The sequence below is a fragment of the Zonotrichia albicollis genome, chromosome 1 (assembly GCF_047830755.1).
Source record: "Zonotrichia albicollis isolate bZonAlb1 chromosome 1, bZonAlb1.hap1, whole genome shotgun sequence".
Taxonomy (NCBI): domain Eukaryota; kingdom Metazoa; phylum Chordata; class Aves; order Passeriformes; family Passerellidae; genus Zonotrichia; species Zonotrichia albicollis.
Genome location: NC_133819.1, coordinates 10,762,870 through 10,782,007, shown reverse-complemented (window position 1 = coordinate 10,782,007; position 19,138 = coordinate 10,762,870). Strand labels below are relative to the sequence as shown.

The 19,138-nt window shown below is 38.1% G+C and overlaps 1 protein-coding gene across 2 annotated transcripts in view; it reads right to left on the bottom strand.

The window, feature by feature from the left end:
- WDR37 (WD repeat domain 37) overlaps positions 1-19,138 on the bottom strand; it is a 44,714-nt gene that overhangs the window by 7,003 nt on the left and 18,573 nt on the right. For both annotated transcript variants that reach the window (XM_005480396.4, XM_014270162.3), the window contains 6 exons: positions 18,552-18,687; positions 17,126-17,197; positions 15,145-15,189; positions 13,382-13,458; positions 11,409-11,646; positions 10,356-10,497 (listed from right to left, as the gene is read on the bottom strand). In XM_005480396.4, the coding sequence (XP_005480453.1) occupies positions 10,356-10,497; positions 11,409-11,646; positions 13,382-13,458; positions 15,145-15,189; positions 17,126-17,197; positions 18,552-18,687 (710 nt within the window). The remainder of the gene's footprint in view (positions 1-10,355; positions 10,498-11,408; positions 11,647-13,381; positions 13,459-15,144; positions 15,190-17,125; positions 17,198-18,551; positions 18,688-19,138) is intronic.

The following is a 19,138-nucleotide window of genomic DNA, read 5'->3' as shown; positions in this document are numbered from 1 at the left end:
TCAGTAACCAAGCTTTTCTCTCCACCCAAAGATTTCTGTAGAATTATCCCAGACATTTTCATTCACTGCACAGATACTGAGGAGGCCCCAAACACCTGAGATGTAGCTAAAGCTGTTCTGCACACACACAGGAACATGCTGTAACCCACACACAGAGTCCCCAGTGTAGCTCCACAACCAATAGCTACAGCAATTAACAATCTCTAATTGTGATTTCTAGTCCTGTTTCACAAGCAGCTAAAGTCTGAGAGTCAGATAAAAAATGGCAAGTAGCAAGAAGAAGGACAAGCATACAGTTCTTCAAATTTTACCTAGCATGCCTAGAAATGCACAAGGGCAGTCAGAGAAAGACTCATGAGAATATTTCTAGCAATTGAAGTCCAACATATTACTTCCAGAAGCTATTTTATAAAGAATTGTATTTTAGAATTATATTATCTTTGTATTTTACAGCCTCAGATAACAGCATGTCATCAATATACTGGGTTTAAGCAATTTTCATGATTCTATGATTATTTTTAAATACTTTACCTTTATTTCATATTAACCAATTAAAAGCTTTTGTACTACAATTTTCATTGTAATTGTGTGAATTCCCAACTCAAAGCCAGTTATTTTCTGCCCACATAATGTACTAACAAAGCATTTTTAGGGAAGGCTTCTCAATTCTGTTTCTACAGATTTGATTTAATGACCTATCTTGTAACTTGGGTCATGCACATCAATTTCTTAGAACTTAGTAATTTTAATTTAAGTTGTCAGTTGTTACTGTCACTTTAGTTGTTCTGCAGAAATTTGAATTCATGTCCTATCCAAGCTGCTGATTAAGATTAGCACAAGCCAGGTCACAATGGACCAGTTTATGCAAGCCTCTTAATTTAAATTGACACCAAATTAAGTTTTAATTAGGATGAAGGCCCACTTTTTTCATGATACCAAGTTTCCTAACACATTATTAGAGTGCAGCTAAGCCACCAGGGAGATGATTACAGAAAGAACCAAGAGGTCTTCGAATAATCTTCTGGACTTTATGAACAAAAAGTCAAAAAGTTATAACATACATGAAGGCCACAACTGCTGAGTCTCTTTCATCAGGCACCATCTTATTTGGGGAAAAAACTCACTCATGCAGTCAAGCTGCTGCACAATACAGCTGGCATGTTCTTACCACCAAACGTATCTCCTACCAGCCCAAACTCCTTTAAATTTACCAACATCTGCACTTCTCAGTAGTTCTCCACAAATTGAAGCTCAGAAAAAAAAAAATCAGGCCTTTACTAATCTCTATACTGCTGCAATACATTTGAAGCAAAGTTTACAAATTCAATCTCCATAATTTCCACACACATTGGGAGACTTCCTAACACACAACAGCATAAAGAATTCAAGTAATAGAATATCTCCAGGAAAATGAATATACTGTGCTTTAGTATTCTGCTGCCAACAAACAAATCTGATCTCTTTCCACATCATACATTTTATTCCAATTACAGTTGGAATACATTGGGAAACTGTCTTAAAATAACCCTCCACTTTTGGGTGTTCTTTTTTCAAAACTTTAAAGAGCTTTCCAGCTTCTTTGATCTCATATTGGTTTTGCTTTATCATTTATCACTTTCAAACATGGTTAAGTTTCTTTGACCACATAAGGTTCTCTAATCCTTAGATTTATCATTTTTAAATGAAAACATTCAAAACTATTGCCAGGAAAACAGAATGCCAGCCCCAGGTTAGCTCAATCCTTCCTGCTCCTCCAAAGACTCTCAACAGATAACAAAATCCTTTCCAGCTTAACTTACTCTTTCAGCTTAACTGTTCAGATATTACTGGGTACACCAAGCAAAAGTTTGTAAAATAAAAATGCATTTAAATTCTTCTGTACTCTCTGGAAATAGGGCAAGAGATAGAAATGCAAAGGGAAAGCTGCTGGTCTCTTTTCAGTGACAACTTTAAAGGTGCTTAGTGGCCTTAGCCCTCCATTCACCCTCAGCTCAGCCCTGCAAGGCCCTGCAGGTTTGGATGTGCACTATCTGCAAGCACATGGGACTATGAAAACAATCTTTTACATAAAGAGCTTTGAATTTAATGGCTAAATATAAAAACACTTCTTACTGAACCTAGTGTTTATGACCAAGAATTTTGGTCCCAGTTCCAGAGCAAACAGCATATGGATGTCTGCATAACATTCCCTATGCTTTACAAAAACAAAGCATGACTCTCTAAGGGAAACACTCAATTCAATTCTCAAAGACATCTTTTCAAAATAGGATTGCAAGGCTTGAATTTTTAAGTCTAGAAAGGCCAAAACAGTATCATCATTCTCACAAACCTGACAATGCTGGGAAGAGTTATCAGCACTTCATTCATCAGAGTAAAGACAAAGTGGTTTTTGGGTTTTTTCTTTTTTTTTAAAGTGGAACATAATGAGTTGATATTTTAAAAAAATCACACGCATCTAAATTGAAGATCATGCTCAACACTACAGACATAAACATGAGCAAGTGCTGTGCTCACAGACCTTGTGCAGTACAAATTACATTCTGTCTCCTCTGGTACTCCAACTGGGGCATCTCTTAATATGACAGATGCATCTCAGCAACTTTTTTTTTGTTTTGTGTTTATTTGGGTTTTTAAAATTAAAACAAAATAGAAGAAGAAAGGGCACTTCCTACTTATAAACTAAACCAGGATTTCAGCCCAACTAAAGGGGAATGGTGAGAAGGAAGAAAAGGACACAATGTCTGTGGGAGGAAGTTAACAGAATCAGCCAATAAACAAATAACCTTTCAAAAGTATTGCCTCCATAACCCCATCCATATCACAAAAATTAAAAGCCTTTTCCCTCTGATTTCATGTGGCTAGATTTAATTTTTGTTTATATTAATCTTCAGTTTGTTCTCACCCAGATAAAACTCTGGTTAACATCCCCTTGGCTAAATTAATAAAAAGTGTCAACAAAAGATCATCAGCCCCCATGTTAATTGAATGCTAGAAGACATTAGATTTTTAATAACTCAAAAAGATGACAGGTATTGTAGGACATTAAAGAAAAAAAAGAAAGAAACAAGCAAAGAGGAAGCAGTCTGATGACACTTCAAACTGTGGGTCCCACAGGGAGTTTGGTGTGCTACAACTATTCTCCAAAAAAGCTTCAGCCTCCGCCAAACCCCAGCAAAACTCATTTATCTTGTCACAGGGAGCAGCCGAGCGTGTACTTCCAGCTGACAGCGTGGCACTTCCTCAGCACACACCAGTGCCTGGCCTGCACCATCCTGCTCCCTGCGTGGGTCTCAATCACCAGAAATGCTGCGCTGCTCGCACTCCTCATTAGGCCCAACAGCTGTCTCCCAGTCACACTGAGACACAAAACTGCTTTGCATAACAATCTGCTGAAATTTCACACATAGGGGAAGGGGGGAAAGAAAAAACATGGAAAATGTTGGACCATGAAATGCTGATGCAGAACTCTCGCTGGCAATGCACCAAAAAAGAAGGTAACGCTGTTCTTTCCATTTTGATTTCCAACTTAAACTGGGATTTACCATCAAACTGGGACACAACACATTTTCACAGACTTAAACAGGCATCTACATGTATAAATCTATGTGTGGGATGAAAATGGACTAAACCAGAGCTTTCAGAATGAATTTATTCAAGGTAACTTGAATACACACAATTACAGTTGTATGGAACCAGCAAAATTTGAGGGCTCAAATATGCCTGTATTTTTATTAGTAAAACTGAGAAACAAAACCTAAAGGAAGCTCAATTTGGTATTTTCTGCACAAGTTTCCTTTGTTTTAGGGGAACAAAGCATATCCTTACATCAAGCAGTCTGCAGCCTGAGGGGATGCCAGGAACTGCGTTTAAAATCTCCAGATGTGGACAACCCCACTGCCCATCTCAACAGGAGATGGCACTGGCCACAGGAGGCCCAGGTGAGGAACCCACCAGAACCTCCACATTCGAGTGCATTCAGGTTTCAGAAATGCTAAAAGCACTCAATTCCAGCAAGAACTACACACATCAATCCACATAATTCCCAAAGTCTGTCTGTGGATTTATCTCCAAATATCAGCAGAGCTTTTTTGTGCAACTTAAGAAATAGTAAGAGCAAACCATGAAGGAATTACAGAAGCACAGAACCATTTAGGTTGGAAAAGACCTCAGAGGTCATCGAGTCCACCCTGTGATGGAACACCACTGTGTCACCCAGACCATGGCACTGAGTGCCACATCCAGTCTTTCCTTAAACACCTCCAGGGACAGTGACTCCACCACCTCCTGGGCAGCCCATTCCAATGTCTAATCACCCTTTCTGTGAAGAAATTCCTCCTAATGTCCAACCTAAACCTCCCCTAGCAGCTTGAGACCATTTCCTCTTGTCCTGCCACTGGCTGCCTGGGAGAAGAGACCAACCTGGCTACAACCTCCTTTCAGGGAGCTGTAGAGAGTGGCACTTTGATAACTCCATGCCAGTATCAGGTTGGGGGAATGTTACAAGAGAAAGGTGGGAATTCAAGGTGAGCAAGGGAACAAGAAGTGGTGGCTTGGATGGGCTGAAGGCATGTAAAACGTGCTGGCCCTAGTCTGTCCTGAAATAGACCTATGAAGAAGACCTCAGCAAGGGAAGTGAGCCACATTCAAAGCTGGACCCCTGAGCTATCAGTATTAAGGCTGCTAACAAGTCTAAGAAAACCACTGAATTCTTATCATGGTCTGTTACATCTATGTAGTAAAAGTAAACCAAAAGGTTTTGTAAAAATGTCCAGAAGCATTAGAAGCATTTCAAAAAAGCTAACCCTAGAGCGTTGAACCCAGGCCATAATCTTCATTTAAAGAATATTCAACATGCAAATGTAGGATCAGAACAGTGTGTGAAATGCAAGTTTGGAGCCTTTTTTCAATGAAATGCAAGAGGAAAATGTCCCTCAGCACACAAAACAAGGTAGGAATATTAATAGCAATATCAGAACCATCTAGTTAATCAGTGAGGCTTGGGAAGAAAACTGAATGTTTCATCACAAAAATTTTGCATTTCTTACAGAAGCTAGATTGAGATATCCACACATGGGAAATGCCTAAGGCATTCTTTGATGAGAAACAACAGAAAAATGGTAGACAAAGCATCACTAAAGTCATTAATAACTGAAGCAAGAACAGGACTGTCTTGAAAAGAACAGATGTGTTAGACTCATCAAACACCACTGATAGCATCCAACTGGTTACACTTTGTTTGGCACAAAAGGTTTTAACTAAAAGCCCAATTTAGTCAAAGGTGCAATGCCTGCATTTTTAGGACTATATCTGCACATGCTTTAACTTCACCAAGAAAGTGTGGTTGAACAAGAATACCTAGCAGTGACCTTGTAATATTGGGCATATCTAGAATAAGACTGCTTCCAACAGGGATGTCCAATGCCATCACTGCCTGGAGGCACTTCTCCCCCTGCCATGACTTGCTCTTTCAAGAACAATATATACAAAACAGACACAAATAAGACATGAGAATTAAATCTTGCAGATCCAAGAATCTGAGAAAGTCAAATGACCTTGGCAAACCCAAGTGCCCACAAAAACTAAAGCAATTACTGTTCTGAAACAGAATGCCATTTTGACATTAACTCTCAATTCACTAAATGTCAGAATTCAGCCCAGCATCCTAATCAGCAGCTGCTTAGTAATTTTTGTATTTTTAATGCAGATTCTTCAGCAAGCATAGGAGTTGGAAAACATAAACTTGAAACAAGACATATTTGCAATTTTCTAATTTCCAAGTTCTCAGGATGAAGCACAACTCACCATTCAGCTGGCACATTCAGAGACATACAGGCAGCAAATGAACAGGAACTTTCCCTTCTGGTCTCTCAGAGCCACACAAGCAGAATGAGAGGAGATGGAATATGCTGCAGCCCAAAAGAGCTATAAGCTCTTTGTAAGAAATAACATAAGATCCACGATCAGCAATTTTTTTCCTGAGTTTGCCCAGAAAGTAACACTCATACAGATTCCACAGCTAACACACATTCATGCTTGATGCACTGGCCCAATTTAGCCACAAGGGTCAGTAAGTTTGAAAAGTAGTAAACAAGCTTTTTCATTTTTTTGGGCTAGGACAAAAGTACCCACTCCAATTTATGGGGGTTTTTAAAGCTGAAAATGCATTCAATTGCCATGGCAAAGTGGTGCATAATTATATACTGAACAACCAAAAAGCATTAACAAAGGATATTCACTTAAGAGTAGTAACCCAAAGCTGCTTCTGAAGATATCACTTTATTCTGTGAAGGATGGTATTTGCAAGTAGAGACTTAGAAGCCCTGCATATTTTTTTTCAAGCATTACAAGAGCAATGTCCCCAACCACTGTGTACCTCTGACAGTCATTAAAGAAAAAAAAAACCCTTTATTATTTACCAAGAATTTTTCAGCTGCATATAAGCATCAGTATACTTCAACTGTATAGCAAAAGCTGTAGTTTAAACACTGTATGTGAATCCACTAGCTAATAAACATTCTGTTGCCCATAGGGGATTAATTTATTTCCTGTGTTACTAAGCTGTCAGAAGAAATGTATAAAATCTGTAAAGTACTGGCTAGACCTGTATAGACTAAGACTTTCTTTAAGCTACAAATGATAAACATTTCCAGCATTAACATTTTAGAAGGCTCCACACATCAAGACACACCCCAGCACTTGCAGGGTGCTTAAAGGGACAGAAAAACTCATCAAGCAGATATTCAAGAGCATGTCAATACCAGAGTTACTCAACTAGGCCACTGTGCTGGGAAAAGCCAGGCCTTCACAGCTGGGACAAGATGGGCTGTGCAGGTGTCAGCAAAGGAAGGCACAAGTGAGATGAAATGAAAACTGCCATGGAGATGCCAGAACCATTTTGGTCCACAGAAAAAAAACCTTATTTCAGTTTAAAGAGCTCTAATCAATAACCTCTAAAATGAGTAATTTCTCAATAGGAGAACAGCTGTTATTATCAATCATGTATTTCAAAGCAGTATCTGCTGGAAAAAAATATTGGAATATGAGTTACCAGTATGATTTTTGGAGGCTTTAACTCAGGAGATCAATTTAGTTAAAGGCCACAAGTTAGTGCCTGGAATATAACACAAATGTAATCTTTTCCCAGGGCTCTTTTAAACTCTTCATGTGGGGAGCAAGACAAATTCCTAATAGTGCACACACAGAACCAGACAATAAAAAATATTTATATTTAAGGAAACATCAGTCTTATTTCCACACCATTTCATATTTTTTTCATCAGAGAATAAGTGAGATGAGCTGGGGGCATGGCAGATCTAAAGCAGTACGTGACAAGGTACTTTTACCTTTTACTGCTGTGTGAGTAGGGCACAGGCAAATAAGTAATTTATTGAACTGAAACAGTCATATTCATACACAAACACACACACATATATATATATATATATATGAAAAAAAGTAAACAAGTAATGTTTACAGAACTGGAAACTTCCCTGGTAAGATACAACTTTGAAAAAGACCCCAGCTGAATGCAGACTCGAAGGGCAAAAGTATTATCAATGTACTATACTTAGTCTATAAATGTCAAAATATACTTGAAAACACACTTTGAGGCAAATTAGGTGACTTGTAAACAAGAACAGAAAATACAAGAAGAAAATACAGGAAATTTCCATAATTAACATAAGAAACAAAGATCTTGAAGATAATAAACCATAAGATGAATCTGAAGCTCGGGCAACTAGGGAGGCACAAATTCTATAAGTTGCTTGCTTAACAGGGAAGTTAAACAAGCAGTTTCTAGAATTTGCCAAGAGGTAAGTTGAAATCTTTACTATTGGAGCAACCTAACATACAGCTGGCAATTATAAAACTACCTCTTAATTCAAAACAGCTATCAATGCAAGCTCAAGACAGACAGGTTGATCTCAATGATTCCTTCTGCCCTTACTGGAAGAGAATTTATTTTCTTAAATTGCCTTAGTAGTAGATGATAAGAAACATTCTGCTTTTAAAAAAGCTATGTTCAGGACACTAAAATGAAAGGTGATTTCTCAGTCCACTTAAGATATAAATAATCTCTCACAGATGATGACATATCATCACTTTGACATAGAGGACAACGCACTGCAACTCTTCATTTTTTGACATCAATTAACTCTATAAAAGCTTTGTACACTCTGCTTGTAACAGGATTCTTAATTCTCTCAGCACATCAGCACCAGTTTTAGTTTTACACGATAACGAGCCGCAGCCCCAGAGTCCTCACTAAGGCCAATTAAAGGCGCTGCCTCGGGCCGGTGCTGCCACCTCCTGGTGAGCGGCGGCAGCGCGGATCCGCGCCGGGAGGAAGGGACGGCTGGGATGAGATTTTGGGTGTATGACACGATAAACACGGAATGCTGGCCTCGGGATTGAGATGTTTGGCATCTCATTATATTGGCATAGCGCATTAGGAGTTGATCTGGTGAAAAAATAGCTGCTCTGTGTGCGCCAGACTCCTCAGATACTATTCAGCCAGAGGGTGTTAAAACTTATGGTTGAGGACTTTAAATCATCAGTGTTAACAACTGTAACATCCAATTTACAGAAGTGATGCCAAGGGCCTATCAAAATACTAAATACTTGGCAAATTATTCAAACAGACATTCAGAAAAGGAAATTAAAAAAACCCAGTTTCTTCTATGCTGCTCAATGTGAAGAGATTGTTGCAGTGTTGATTAGAGGGTAATTTAAAAACATTTTGCCAGTAGGTGGTACAATAAAAGAACAAAAATAAAATCCCTTAAAGTATGTCTCAACTGTAAAAATATCAACCTCCCTCCATCTCTGCTCAGTCTGCATTCACCAGTGAAACACCTTCTGTAACAGAATTACCCTTTCCACAAATGAAAGCCTCAACAGTCCTGGCCACTGAAAAGTAAAATCACTTTTGAGACCATCCAGTTTAGGGTGTATTTGGTGAAAAAGCCTATATCAATACTAAAAACTCATACATTCAAAGTACAAAACACAGGCAGCTGATACAGCAGACAAACACAAATATAAAGATGATTAAAAGCTAGAGTAAGAGTGACTGAAGAGGTTGCACAAGATCTAATCCATTTCTAAAGAATGAACTTTGTGCTAGTTTATAGGTCTCAGCAATAGAAGCCAAAACACCAGCTAACAGTTTTTATAGTATGCACCATCACCCAAGGTCAACATCATTTGGTCTCAGCAAATACATGGGAAAACAGCAACGTCAGTCTTGGTCATTTCTCTGAAAAAAATATCCTGAGACAAAGCAGTTAATCAGCTTGGGGAAAAATGCAAGCATCAATGGATAGAAAACTTTACAACTTTATGAAACATTCTAGGAAAAGCGATAGAAGAATACAAAAGTGATGAGATTAAACAATTCTAGGATGTAGGCCACAAAATCAAGCTTACTGCCCTATCAGGAGAAGATGGCCACTTACACAGGATGATTGTGAAGCACCAAGTAATTTATCAAGCTCAGGAGTCCAGGGCAGATGGGGTTAAAGAGGTTTTTGGTTATATGTACGCTAGTCAATAGCTGAGGAAATTAAAAAGAGGGCACTGAAACTCAGTTATAATGTAAATTACACCATTAACAAAAACCAGAAATGTGATTAAATGCTTGGGGTTTGTATTTTGAGCTAGGATTAACAATCATCTTTTATTCTGAAGAACGGAGGTGATTTTTTTTCTGAAACAGTCAAGCTCACACATTCACAAGTCAAGAAAAGATTTGCTTCCTTGGGTAAAGTATTTCCAAGTTATACCTGTATTTTCCATGTATCAGAGCTCCAAAAACCAGCAAGTTAAGTGAACACCAGAACACAGATTCTCAGGACTACATTTGTCCATGTTCAATAGTAGTCAGTATAACAACATTAAGCCTAAATCGATAATTAAAAAAGTTACATCAGAATCACTGTTTTGACAGAACATTAATCCTTTTGTATGCACTGGTTTCAAAGGAGTAACCTTTACTTCACAGTGAGAATCAAGACAAGCAGAGGCAATCTGCTTGACCCACTGCATTACAGCAATAACCCCAAACTGCAAGCATAACCAATGCCAAAAAGAACCTCATACTCTAAATCACCTTTAATTGTAACAATTTTTATCAAGACTTACCATATGAGCAATAGCACACCAAGAGCCCTGGCTGCTGTTTTGGAAATTATGTACTGCTGTGCTACATTTGAAGGACAACTGGGGGTTTCTGTGAAAATCAGTCTCACAAAACAGGAATGAACTCAGCACCTCAAAAAGCACACAGGAACAGTTCTGGGCCGATTTGCAACTTTTCAAACTTGAAGAAAACCTGTGAAAGAGCTGTCACTTACTCAGTGTGGCCCTGAAAGACATTCACAGAATGGATAGAAGGATCTCTGAAATCCCACAGGCGGAAGGTGGTGTCGCGGGACGATGTGACCACGAGGCGCTGCGTGGGATGCGTACAGCAATGCGTGAGCTCCTGGTCGTGCCCTACAGCCACACATCACAACGTGTCAGGTCATGAAAATAACTCTTTTCCTTTCCACATACACTTGGAATGACATGCTGATGGTTTTTTCTCTTTTTCCCAAACAGAAAGGAGTAATGGTCATTCTGAACTTTAATCCTGATATGTAGGGGGATATAATATAAGCAAATAAAGGTTGTATAGAAAGTAATCTTACCCCCTAAAGAGTTGCTGCTGGTTAATATTAAGGATTAGGAGCAGGCCTGACTTTAACAGGCCACAGCTATAGCAAATCAGAAGAGTGTTATAAAAGAGTGGATTGGTTGGTTGAGGGGAACTGGAGTCAGTTGGCTGCTGTGAGGATGAGGAAGAGTCAGTGCCTGGAGGAGCTGCCTACAAGAAACATCAAGGATGTCCAAAACTCTGGTGATATGGAACCCTTGCAATGTAATGACAATAGAATCGTTGTAATGAATGACGACAAGTGGTGACCCCAACATGATTCAGGAGAAAAAGGACTTAAATACTAAACTATAATGACAACGCTGTTACTGCTGTGAAAGTTTGGGAATGTATTTGAAGGCAAAACCCACGCTACTTATTTCACATTCAGTAGTGTAGGTTATTGCTGCTTAACACACCATGAACACAGCAAAAGCCTTTTGCAAGAGCTAAAATTTGGGTACATTCAATTTAAACAACTAATTTTTCACAGGTTAAATCATAAGCTTAAAAGAAGACAAATTCATGCTCAGAGGATTTACAATTTCAATTACAAATTTGCAATTTCAAAAACTATTACAACACTGAGCAGATGGTACACACATCCTGCTCCAGAGAAACAACTTTCTTTTCTCAGTGTTTTAGTATCTACAAATCCCTCATATAAAAACAAACCACCAATTTAATTTTTTTTTCGCAAGTGAACAAATACCTGTAAGAGAATGGACAAGTTCAGAAGTCTCTACATCATACAGATTTGCTGTCCTGTCCCACGATGCTGTCACAGCTTGCTTCCCCCCAACAAGCCAGTCAGCTGCTATGACCACTCCTTGGTGGCTTTTCAGTGAGGTCAGTGGGGCTCTGACAGTGGGGCAATCACTGCAAACATCTCCATCTCCATCAGGTTCATCTTTATCTGAGATTTCAACTTCATCTTCTCCAGACACTTGCTGTTAAATGCAAGGGGAAAAAAGGTGTAGAATAAAAGGGAAGGAATGTCTCTAAGTTACATTTTGCAGTGTAAATGTTTCCCAATCCCCTTAATGTGAATGTGGGAAAATTAATTCTGCTGCACACTGCCTATTCCAGTACTCACTATCACAAACTTAGTTGAAGGAATATAACCAGTAAGTTAAATGCAGTTTTAATAACTTCTTTTAACAACTTGCTGATGGTGCAGCTGAGGGAACTGGAGTTGCTCAGCCTGGAGAAAAGGAGGCTCAGGTGAGACCTCATTGCTCTCTACAGCTCCCTGAAAGGACAGTGCAGCCAGGGAGTGCAGTCTCTTCTCCCAAGGAACAAGTGATAAGACAAGAGGGAGCGTCCTCAAGTTGCACCAGGGCATGTTTAGACTGGATATTAGGAGAAATTTCTTCACCAAAAAGGTTATCAAGCCAGGGAAATGGTGAAATCAACATCCCTGCACGTATTTAAATAATGTGTAGCTATCACCCTTAAGGACATGGTGTAGTGGAGGGTTTGTGACAGTGCTGGATTAACAGATGGACTTGATGATCTTAAGAGACTTTTTCCAATCTAAATAATTCTGTTTCTACTTCATTTTAAAATCTCCTCCAAACTCTTTAGCTCTGCGTATCAGTCCCCTTTACTATCTGGTAAGTGTATTACCCTAGAGTTTCATTGCAGCACAATATCAAGGGACTTTTCTCCTTTCAATTTTTAGAGGTAGGAAGCATCTAACAAGACACTGGTTATGTTAATCTTTGGGAAGACAATAATTTACAGACATATTTTTATTCATCAAAAATCAAATCATTACAGCAATATCTGTCTGCTGGTCAATACACAGTCATCATGCAGTGCTGATGTAAACTGGACACAAAATAAATTCTTTTGCTCATCACTAAACATCATTCTCTGAACTCCTTTTACACTTACACAAGACAAAAACATTTTTCTTTTATGTTACTTGGGGGTGGAAAAGATAACATTTGTATTTTCTTTCAGAATGGAAATGCCAAATCAAATAAACTGAATCAAACATTTTCCATTCAGAAATCTGTCCCTTTTTACACAGTCAACTCTTGCGCCTACTTAGCCTACTGAGAAGCTCATGCTATAAACTGTTTTCTTCACAATTTAGTAAGGGTGCTTTTAAGTAAAATAAGCATTTAACAGGTTTATGCTTTAAATTAAATACTGACTAAATAAAGCCCTGGGGACAACAAAATCAGACAGTGAGATGTGTGCTGGCAAGGACTGATTAGAAATCAATAAAGACTCAAATAAATGCCAAAATTAGAAGTCCTTATCATCAGTTTTCAATCCACAGCAACTACAGCTAATACAGGTTTCTCATTAAGTTATGCTACAAAAATTTAACCAGTTTGAAAAGAACTTCATTATTACAAAAAAGAAGTTATTTGACTGTTCATTTGCAGTTCATTTACACATTTACTACCTTGAACAAAATGTCAATTTGTCTACTTGAAGCTGTAAATTCTATTCTGCACCAAATGCTTTTGAAAACATGAGGGAGTCTATTTTCAAAGAAAAGCTGAAATGCAGCTGATAAACTAAAACCTCAAACACCCACCTTTGGCACTCCTGAAATCATGTAATTTTTTAATTATGTGTAAATTTAACATTCAGTCTTATGATAAAACCTGTATCTGATGAAATTGCTGTGGCAATTAGTTCAGTTGCAGCAAGCTGATTGCTTACATTGGAGTCTGCAGTTGGCTGAGGTGTGGGCAACTGTACTATGTATCTCCAGATGTGAGCTGTCTGGTCTCCAGAAGCTGCACAGGGGAAGAGAAGCAAAAAAAAAAAAAAAAACCAGAGAATAAGTAAGAATATTTCCATGGGCAATAAAAACAGGCTTTAATATTACATTTAGCAATACTGTCTAAGTTGTACCTTTTTGTAACAGAAACCAGTATGAACTTTATGGTAAGCAAGTCTGAACATCTCAAACATAAGTCATTATGCAAGATATAAGCAGCTACCAAATTAATCACTCCTACAGTGAAACATGCACTTGAATATTACACATCAGAACGTGAGTCTCACCCCTGCTCAGTATGTAGCATTTGAAGAAGGCATTTAATACATCACCAGATATTAATTTACTTGCTCAAAATCCTGGGGTTCTTTATTCAATGATTTCTTCCATCAAATGTTTTTTCATCATGGTTTTAATGAGAAATCCAAAATAGCAAGTGTGAAGCTATTCCTCTTCTGCCTTAAAGAACTCAGCTTAACTAGTGGCAGCTTACAGCTTAGAAGGCACCATGTGATTTTAACTCCATCTGTTTTAAAATAGACTTATTCATTATTAACTATGGACAAACTCAAGACTGTCCTTGCTATGGTCAGAGCAAACATGTTCTAATCTTGCAGGATTAGAACTGCTCTCCAGCCACTCCTCTCCCAATTTATACTCGTGCTCAGCATTACTCTGCTTTAGCTGCAGCATCTGGCATTGAAACTTGTTAAATTTCATCCCATTAATGGGATAGCACCCGGTGCTCTCACTTATTTGGATCCCTCTGAAAGGCCTCCTGTCCCCCATGAGAATCAGCAGCACCTCCCAGTTGGGTATCACCAACAAACTTGCTAATGATGCATTCAACTCCTGCACCCAAGTCACTGATAAATCTATTGATAAATCTATAGAACAGGACTGGCCCTAGAATTGATTCCTGAGGAACAGCACTGCTGATCCTTTGCCAGGCAGACACAGCCCCATTTACTGCAACCCTCTGAGCTCTTTCTTCAGTGGCCCACACAGCACACCATGAACCAGCTCATCCCACAGCTGGGCAACTTGTCCAGAACAAGACAGAAGGACAGCACCAAAACCCTTACTAAAAACCAGAAAAACTTAATCCACCACAACTTCACCCACAAGGAAGGTGACTTTATCCTAGAAGGATGCCAAATTAATTAAACAGAACCTTCCTTTTGTGAACCCATGCTGACAGTGCCTGATGACTGCATTATTCTTTAAATGCCTCTCAGCAGTACCCAGTAAAATCTCCATAATTTTTTCAGGAACTGAGGTTGGATTAACAGGTCTGTAGTTCCACTAGTCTTTCCTCACATCCTTTTTGCAATATTGGAGTAATACTTGTCAGAAGAGACCTCTCCAGACTCCCAAGAACTTTGGTAGGTAATCAGGAGATATCCTGCCATAACACCCACTAGTTCTTTGAGTACTCTGGGATGAATTCCAGAACATTCACCTGATGTATGATTCTAAGTGTCTGGTTTGGAGCAGACAGGCACAAATGACAACATGACATGAAAAACACAGATGGCAAGATCTAGCTCTGATTTGTTATGCCTTCAAATGTAAAAATAATTCAATCAACAAGGATGCTGACAAGCAATAGGGAGAGAGGTTAAAACTAGAACAAACTAGCCAATTACACTTATTTTCCATCAAGATTAACATACTTAACATATGAAAAAACTTTACATACCTGTAAGAGCCACTTGCTCAGTGGGATGAAACTTTATGGAGTTTACTGTATGAAACAAAGCAAAGTTTTAAGTTAGTATACTAAAAGAATTGTTTCACAATATTTTATCATCAAAAGCATTGAAAAATCAAGTAGTCTTAAGTTTTCAGCAATTTTTGGTAGTCATCTTTAAAGTGACATAAAAGTGTAGTATCAAGGGAAGCAGCTACAATTGAAACAATTGAAAGCAGCTACATACAACACATTTTCTAGCAAGTTATTTCCTGAATCTAGTACAAGTGGTTCATGTTAGAGAGGATAGACAAACCATATTCAAATAATATGTAAACTGACAGAGGATAACATCCTGGATTTCCATAAAGAGAATTTAAGTATCCATAATTATTTCTAACTCAATGAAAACTTCCTGTATGTTACCATCAACATCCTGCTTATTACTCAGCATTGCAAGAACAAATTCCTGAAAACCTGATGCAAGTAACACAAATCAGATTTCAATCCTGCAACCATATGTAATCAAAACAGGATGTCCTGCAAGAATTCTATCAACTAACAAAGCTCTTTATTTCATTTCAGAGGATTCATTCAAGACAGAACTTAGAACTCATTTCCATCCATTGTACAAGTAAAATAGATGCATATGTGGTTGGGAGAGCGTGGTGTAATGAGTCTAAAAAAATACTCCTTAAACTGAACCAACTTTATGGTGCACCAGCTGCTGGCACCCAACACCTTTGCACCACTTCAAATCAACTGTCAAACAAAAAAGGTTTTATTACATAAAAAATATATTCTTTCTATTATAATTTATAGGTGTATATAGTTATATAAAATGTATATACAATACAATTTATCTTTCATTGTTGTTCAAACACAGCTGTTTAAACACAATTGTTTAAATGCAGGTTAGGACTTATTTGCATAGCTACCCAAGCATCAGTTTTTAAAGAAAACTACCAGCATGAAAGTTCAAGTGAGTGAAGTTTTCAAACACGACTTTATAGAACTTAGAGGTCCATGCAGCAAACAACCTGAGATATCTCAATGCATTAAAATGTTACCAGTTGTTCCTATGCATTTATCTTTGTGCTGTAGGAGCTAGAAGTCATGTAGCAGGAAGCAAAAGTACAACTCACAGCTGAACCAGTTCTAGAGAATTTAATTCTATTTCTACCCTTGCCATGAAGTTTGTGTGATGTGCTGAGTTATTTAACCAAACAATCCTGGTCAATAACTGGGTTCCTCACTTTCCCAGGGTATGATCACTCAAGTGCTCAGGTCACAACAGCAAGTTAAAGCTATGGAAAACCTCTCCAGTTTTGGTCTATAAAATCCTGTATTCTAACTCATTAAGAGGCAGAAGGGTGTTAATCAAATTCTTGTTAAATTGGACACCAAAAATTAACATCAAAGACACTCACTGCACTGCACCGCCCCACCCAAAGAGGGGTTTAAAAAACAGTTTGCACAATATTCATACTGGTATAAAGAAAGAAAAATACCTATATTTAATTAACTGTCTTAAAAACACAATCTTTGCACTATGCAGCAAAAGAGATCTTAAACAAAGAAGTGCAAAAATATATTCACCTAGCATCTGTAGTTCTAACCCAAATATAACAGAGATCCTGCAAGACAGCTAATTTCTGATTATATAAGCTTCTTTTGTTCTCCATATGCACAAGACCACAATGAGTTATGACATTTCACTTCTGAGTGTCGTAACTGTGCCTGTAAATTTCTTTATATGGACTTGTTTATTCATTCAGCATTTGCAGAACTGTCTTAATGTGCCTCTCCAATAAAGAATCATATTACAAAACGTTCTCTGTATGAAAATTAGTGGAACTTCACAACTGACTTGTTAATGATGTTGGCAAAGCTGCAAGTGAAACCACAATAAACATTTCTGTAGCTGGCCAAAACACATTTCCCCCTCCCAAGCTCTGTTCCCAGTTTTCTCAACATGCCCTTATCTTACCTGAGCCAACATGCCCTACATACTTGACAAGGCACTTCCCTGTTTCTATGCTCCACAGCAATGCAGTGTGATCTGCAAAGATTAAAAAGCAGCTGTAAATAGTTAAAAACATATTTTTTTCATTTTTACCCTTTCAACAAACAAGTTAACTTCCACTATAGCACATCCCATATGAAATAGATTTTAAATGTAGAACTCTCCACTACCACATATATATACAAAACACTTTCTTATCATTGTACACAACTCCCCCAAAAAGTAAAGGTGCTGTCCTAATCAGATTAATTTGCAGCAAGGTAAATTGAAATGCAAATTCTGTATAATGCTCCAGCTGTGTATCATGAGACTCAGGGAAAAAAAAGAGAAAGCACTCCATGGTGAAAAAGGCAGCCACTACAAACAGGAATTCTATGCACAATCTATTTACTTCCTGCATGGAAATCCCAAATGCACACAGGTCACTGCAGAGCACTAAAAAAATTAATTTAAAAAGGAAATCACTCCAAATGCCACTCCTTTATTCTGCCACACCCGAAAAGAAATAATTAATTTCAGTATTTAGTGGGTAGAACCTTAAAGCTGAATTGGAGAATTTCCAGGAGGTTTCCAGGTTAAACCAGGACAAAGATAAGATGTCCCACACAAAGACAAAATGTGCCCCCTCAGCGGGCACATAAAAATTGTAACAGTTCAGTTCAAGAAGCAGAGATTTCTGGTCCATAAATAATAAAGTCCAGTCAATACCTTCAGATTCTGTTTCATCTTCAAAAGAATGTCACTTCAAATTGACTGATTCTATCTGGTTATTATTTATTTTCTTAATAATTTTCTAAAACTATACAAATCTCTACATTGATTTTTGGACTATAATAGATTTAGTGACTTGTTCATTAGTACTTGTACCCCCTCAAGTGGAAGGAATAAATCTAATAAACTAAATAAGAATGAAAATTAAGATTTTTAGCTGCCCCAGTGTCCTGAGGCAAAAGACAGAATGCAAGAATACAAGAATAGGCCAACTATGACCACATGCACAGCTTCTACAAAACAAAGACTAAACAATGCTAGGAGATAAAGCCTGCAGGGATCTCTGTACCCAGCCACATGGAATTCTGTGCCAGAGGCCTCCCCAAGCAAACAGCCCTCCATCCCACCCACCCACCCCACCCACCATGCCAGAGCTGACTAGGGAGAGTGTGACCTGCATGGGAGTGACTGGCACACACTTGAGGAAGACCACCAAGCATGCCTGAGCCTTCTAAGGGAAAGGAAATTCCAATTTTAAGAATTTTTCAGCTACAGAACTTCTTTAAAAGGACTCTTTCAGGGTGAATCTCAGTTTTTGAGTACGCTTTGGATCTGTATTTGCTATAGCTTAGGGACTTAACCAGAATTTTCTAAATATTCAAGCAACACAAAACTTTACCAGCAGATGCAGTTCCCAACACCACTGGCTGAGTTTTCGCGACACTGACATCCCAAATACCATCCCTGTGGCCAACATATTCTTTTACCAGCTGACAGATTGCCCTTGATGTTGTAGTTTTAAAACTGGATACAATCTGAAATAGCAGAGACACCAACAATTTTTTTCCACATCAATCCAAGATTAGGTAATTATCTCACAAATAAAAATAGATATTAACCTTTCCATGATTCCTTAATATTCTGACAAATCACTACTGTCAAAAATTTGACATTTGCTGGTAGGAAAGTGAGTTTGGATGCAAACATATCTCTCTTTTTTTTTTCCCTTTTTAATAGCAGCCATTTTACAGAATGCAAGGCAAACTGTTCTGTACTACAATAATGCAATCTTATTGGAATAATGAGTTGTACAATTACAGAGTGCATTTCTCATTCAGTCTGGGTAAGGATTTCAATGGAAAACAAAAAAAAAAAGAAGAGCAAACCCAGCAAAAGACCTTAAAACTTTCCTTGCCTATTCCCAAGCAAGTATATCTGGTAACTCAGGCAGTCCCTGCTAGCCACTGCAATGTCTTGGAAAAAAAA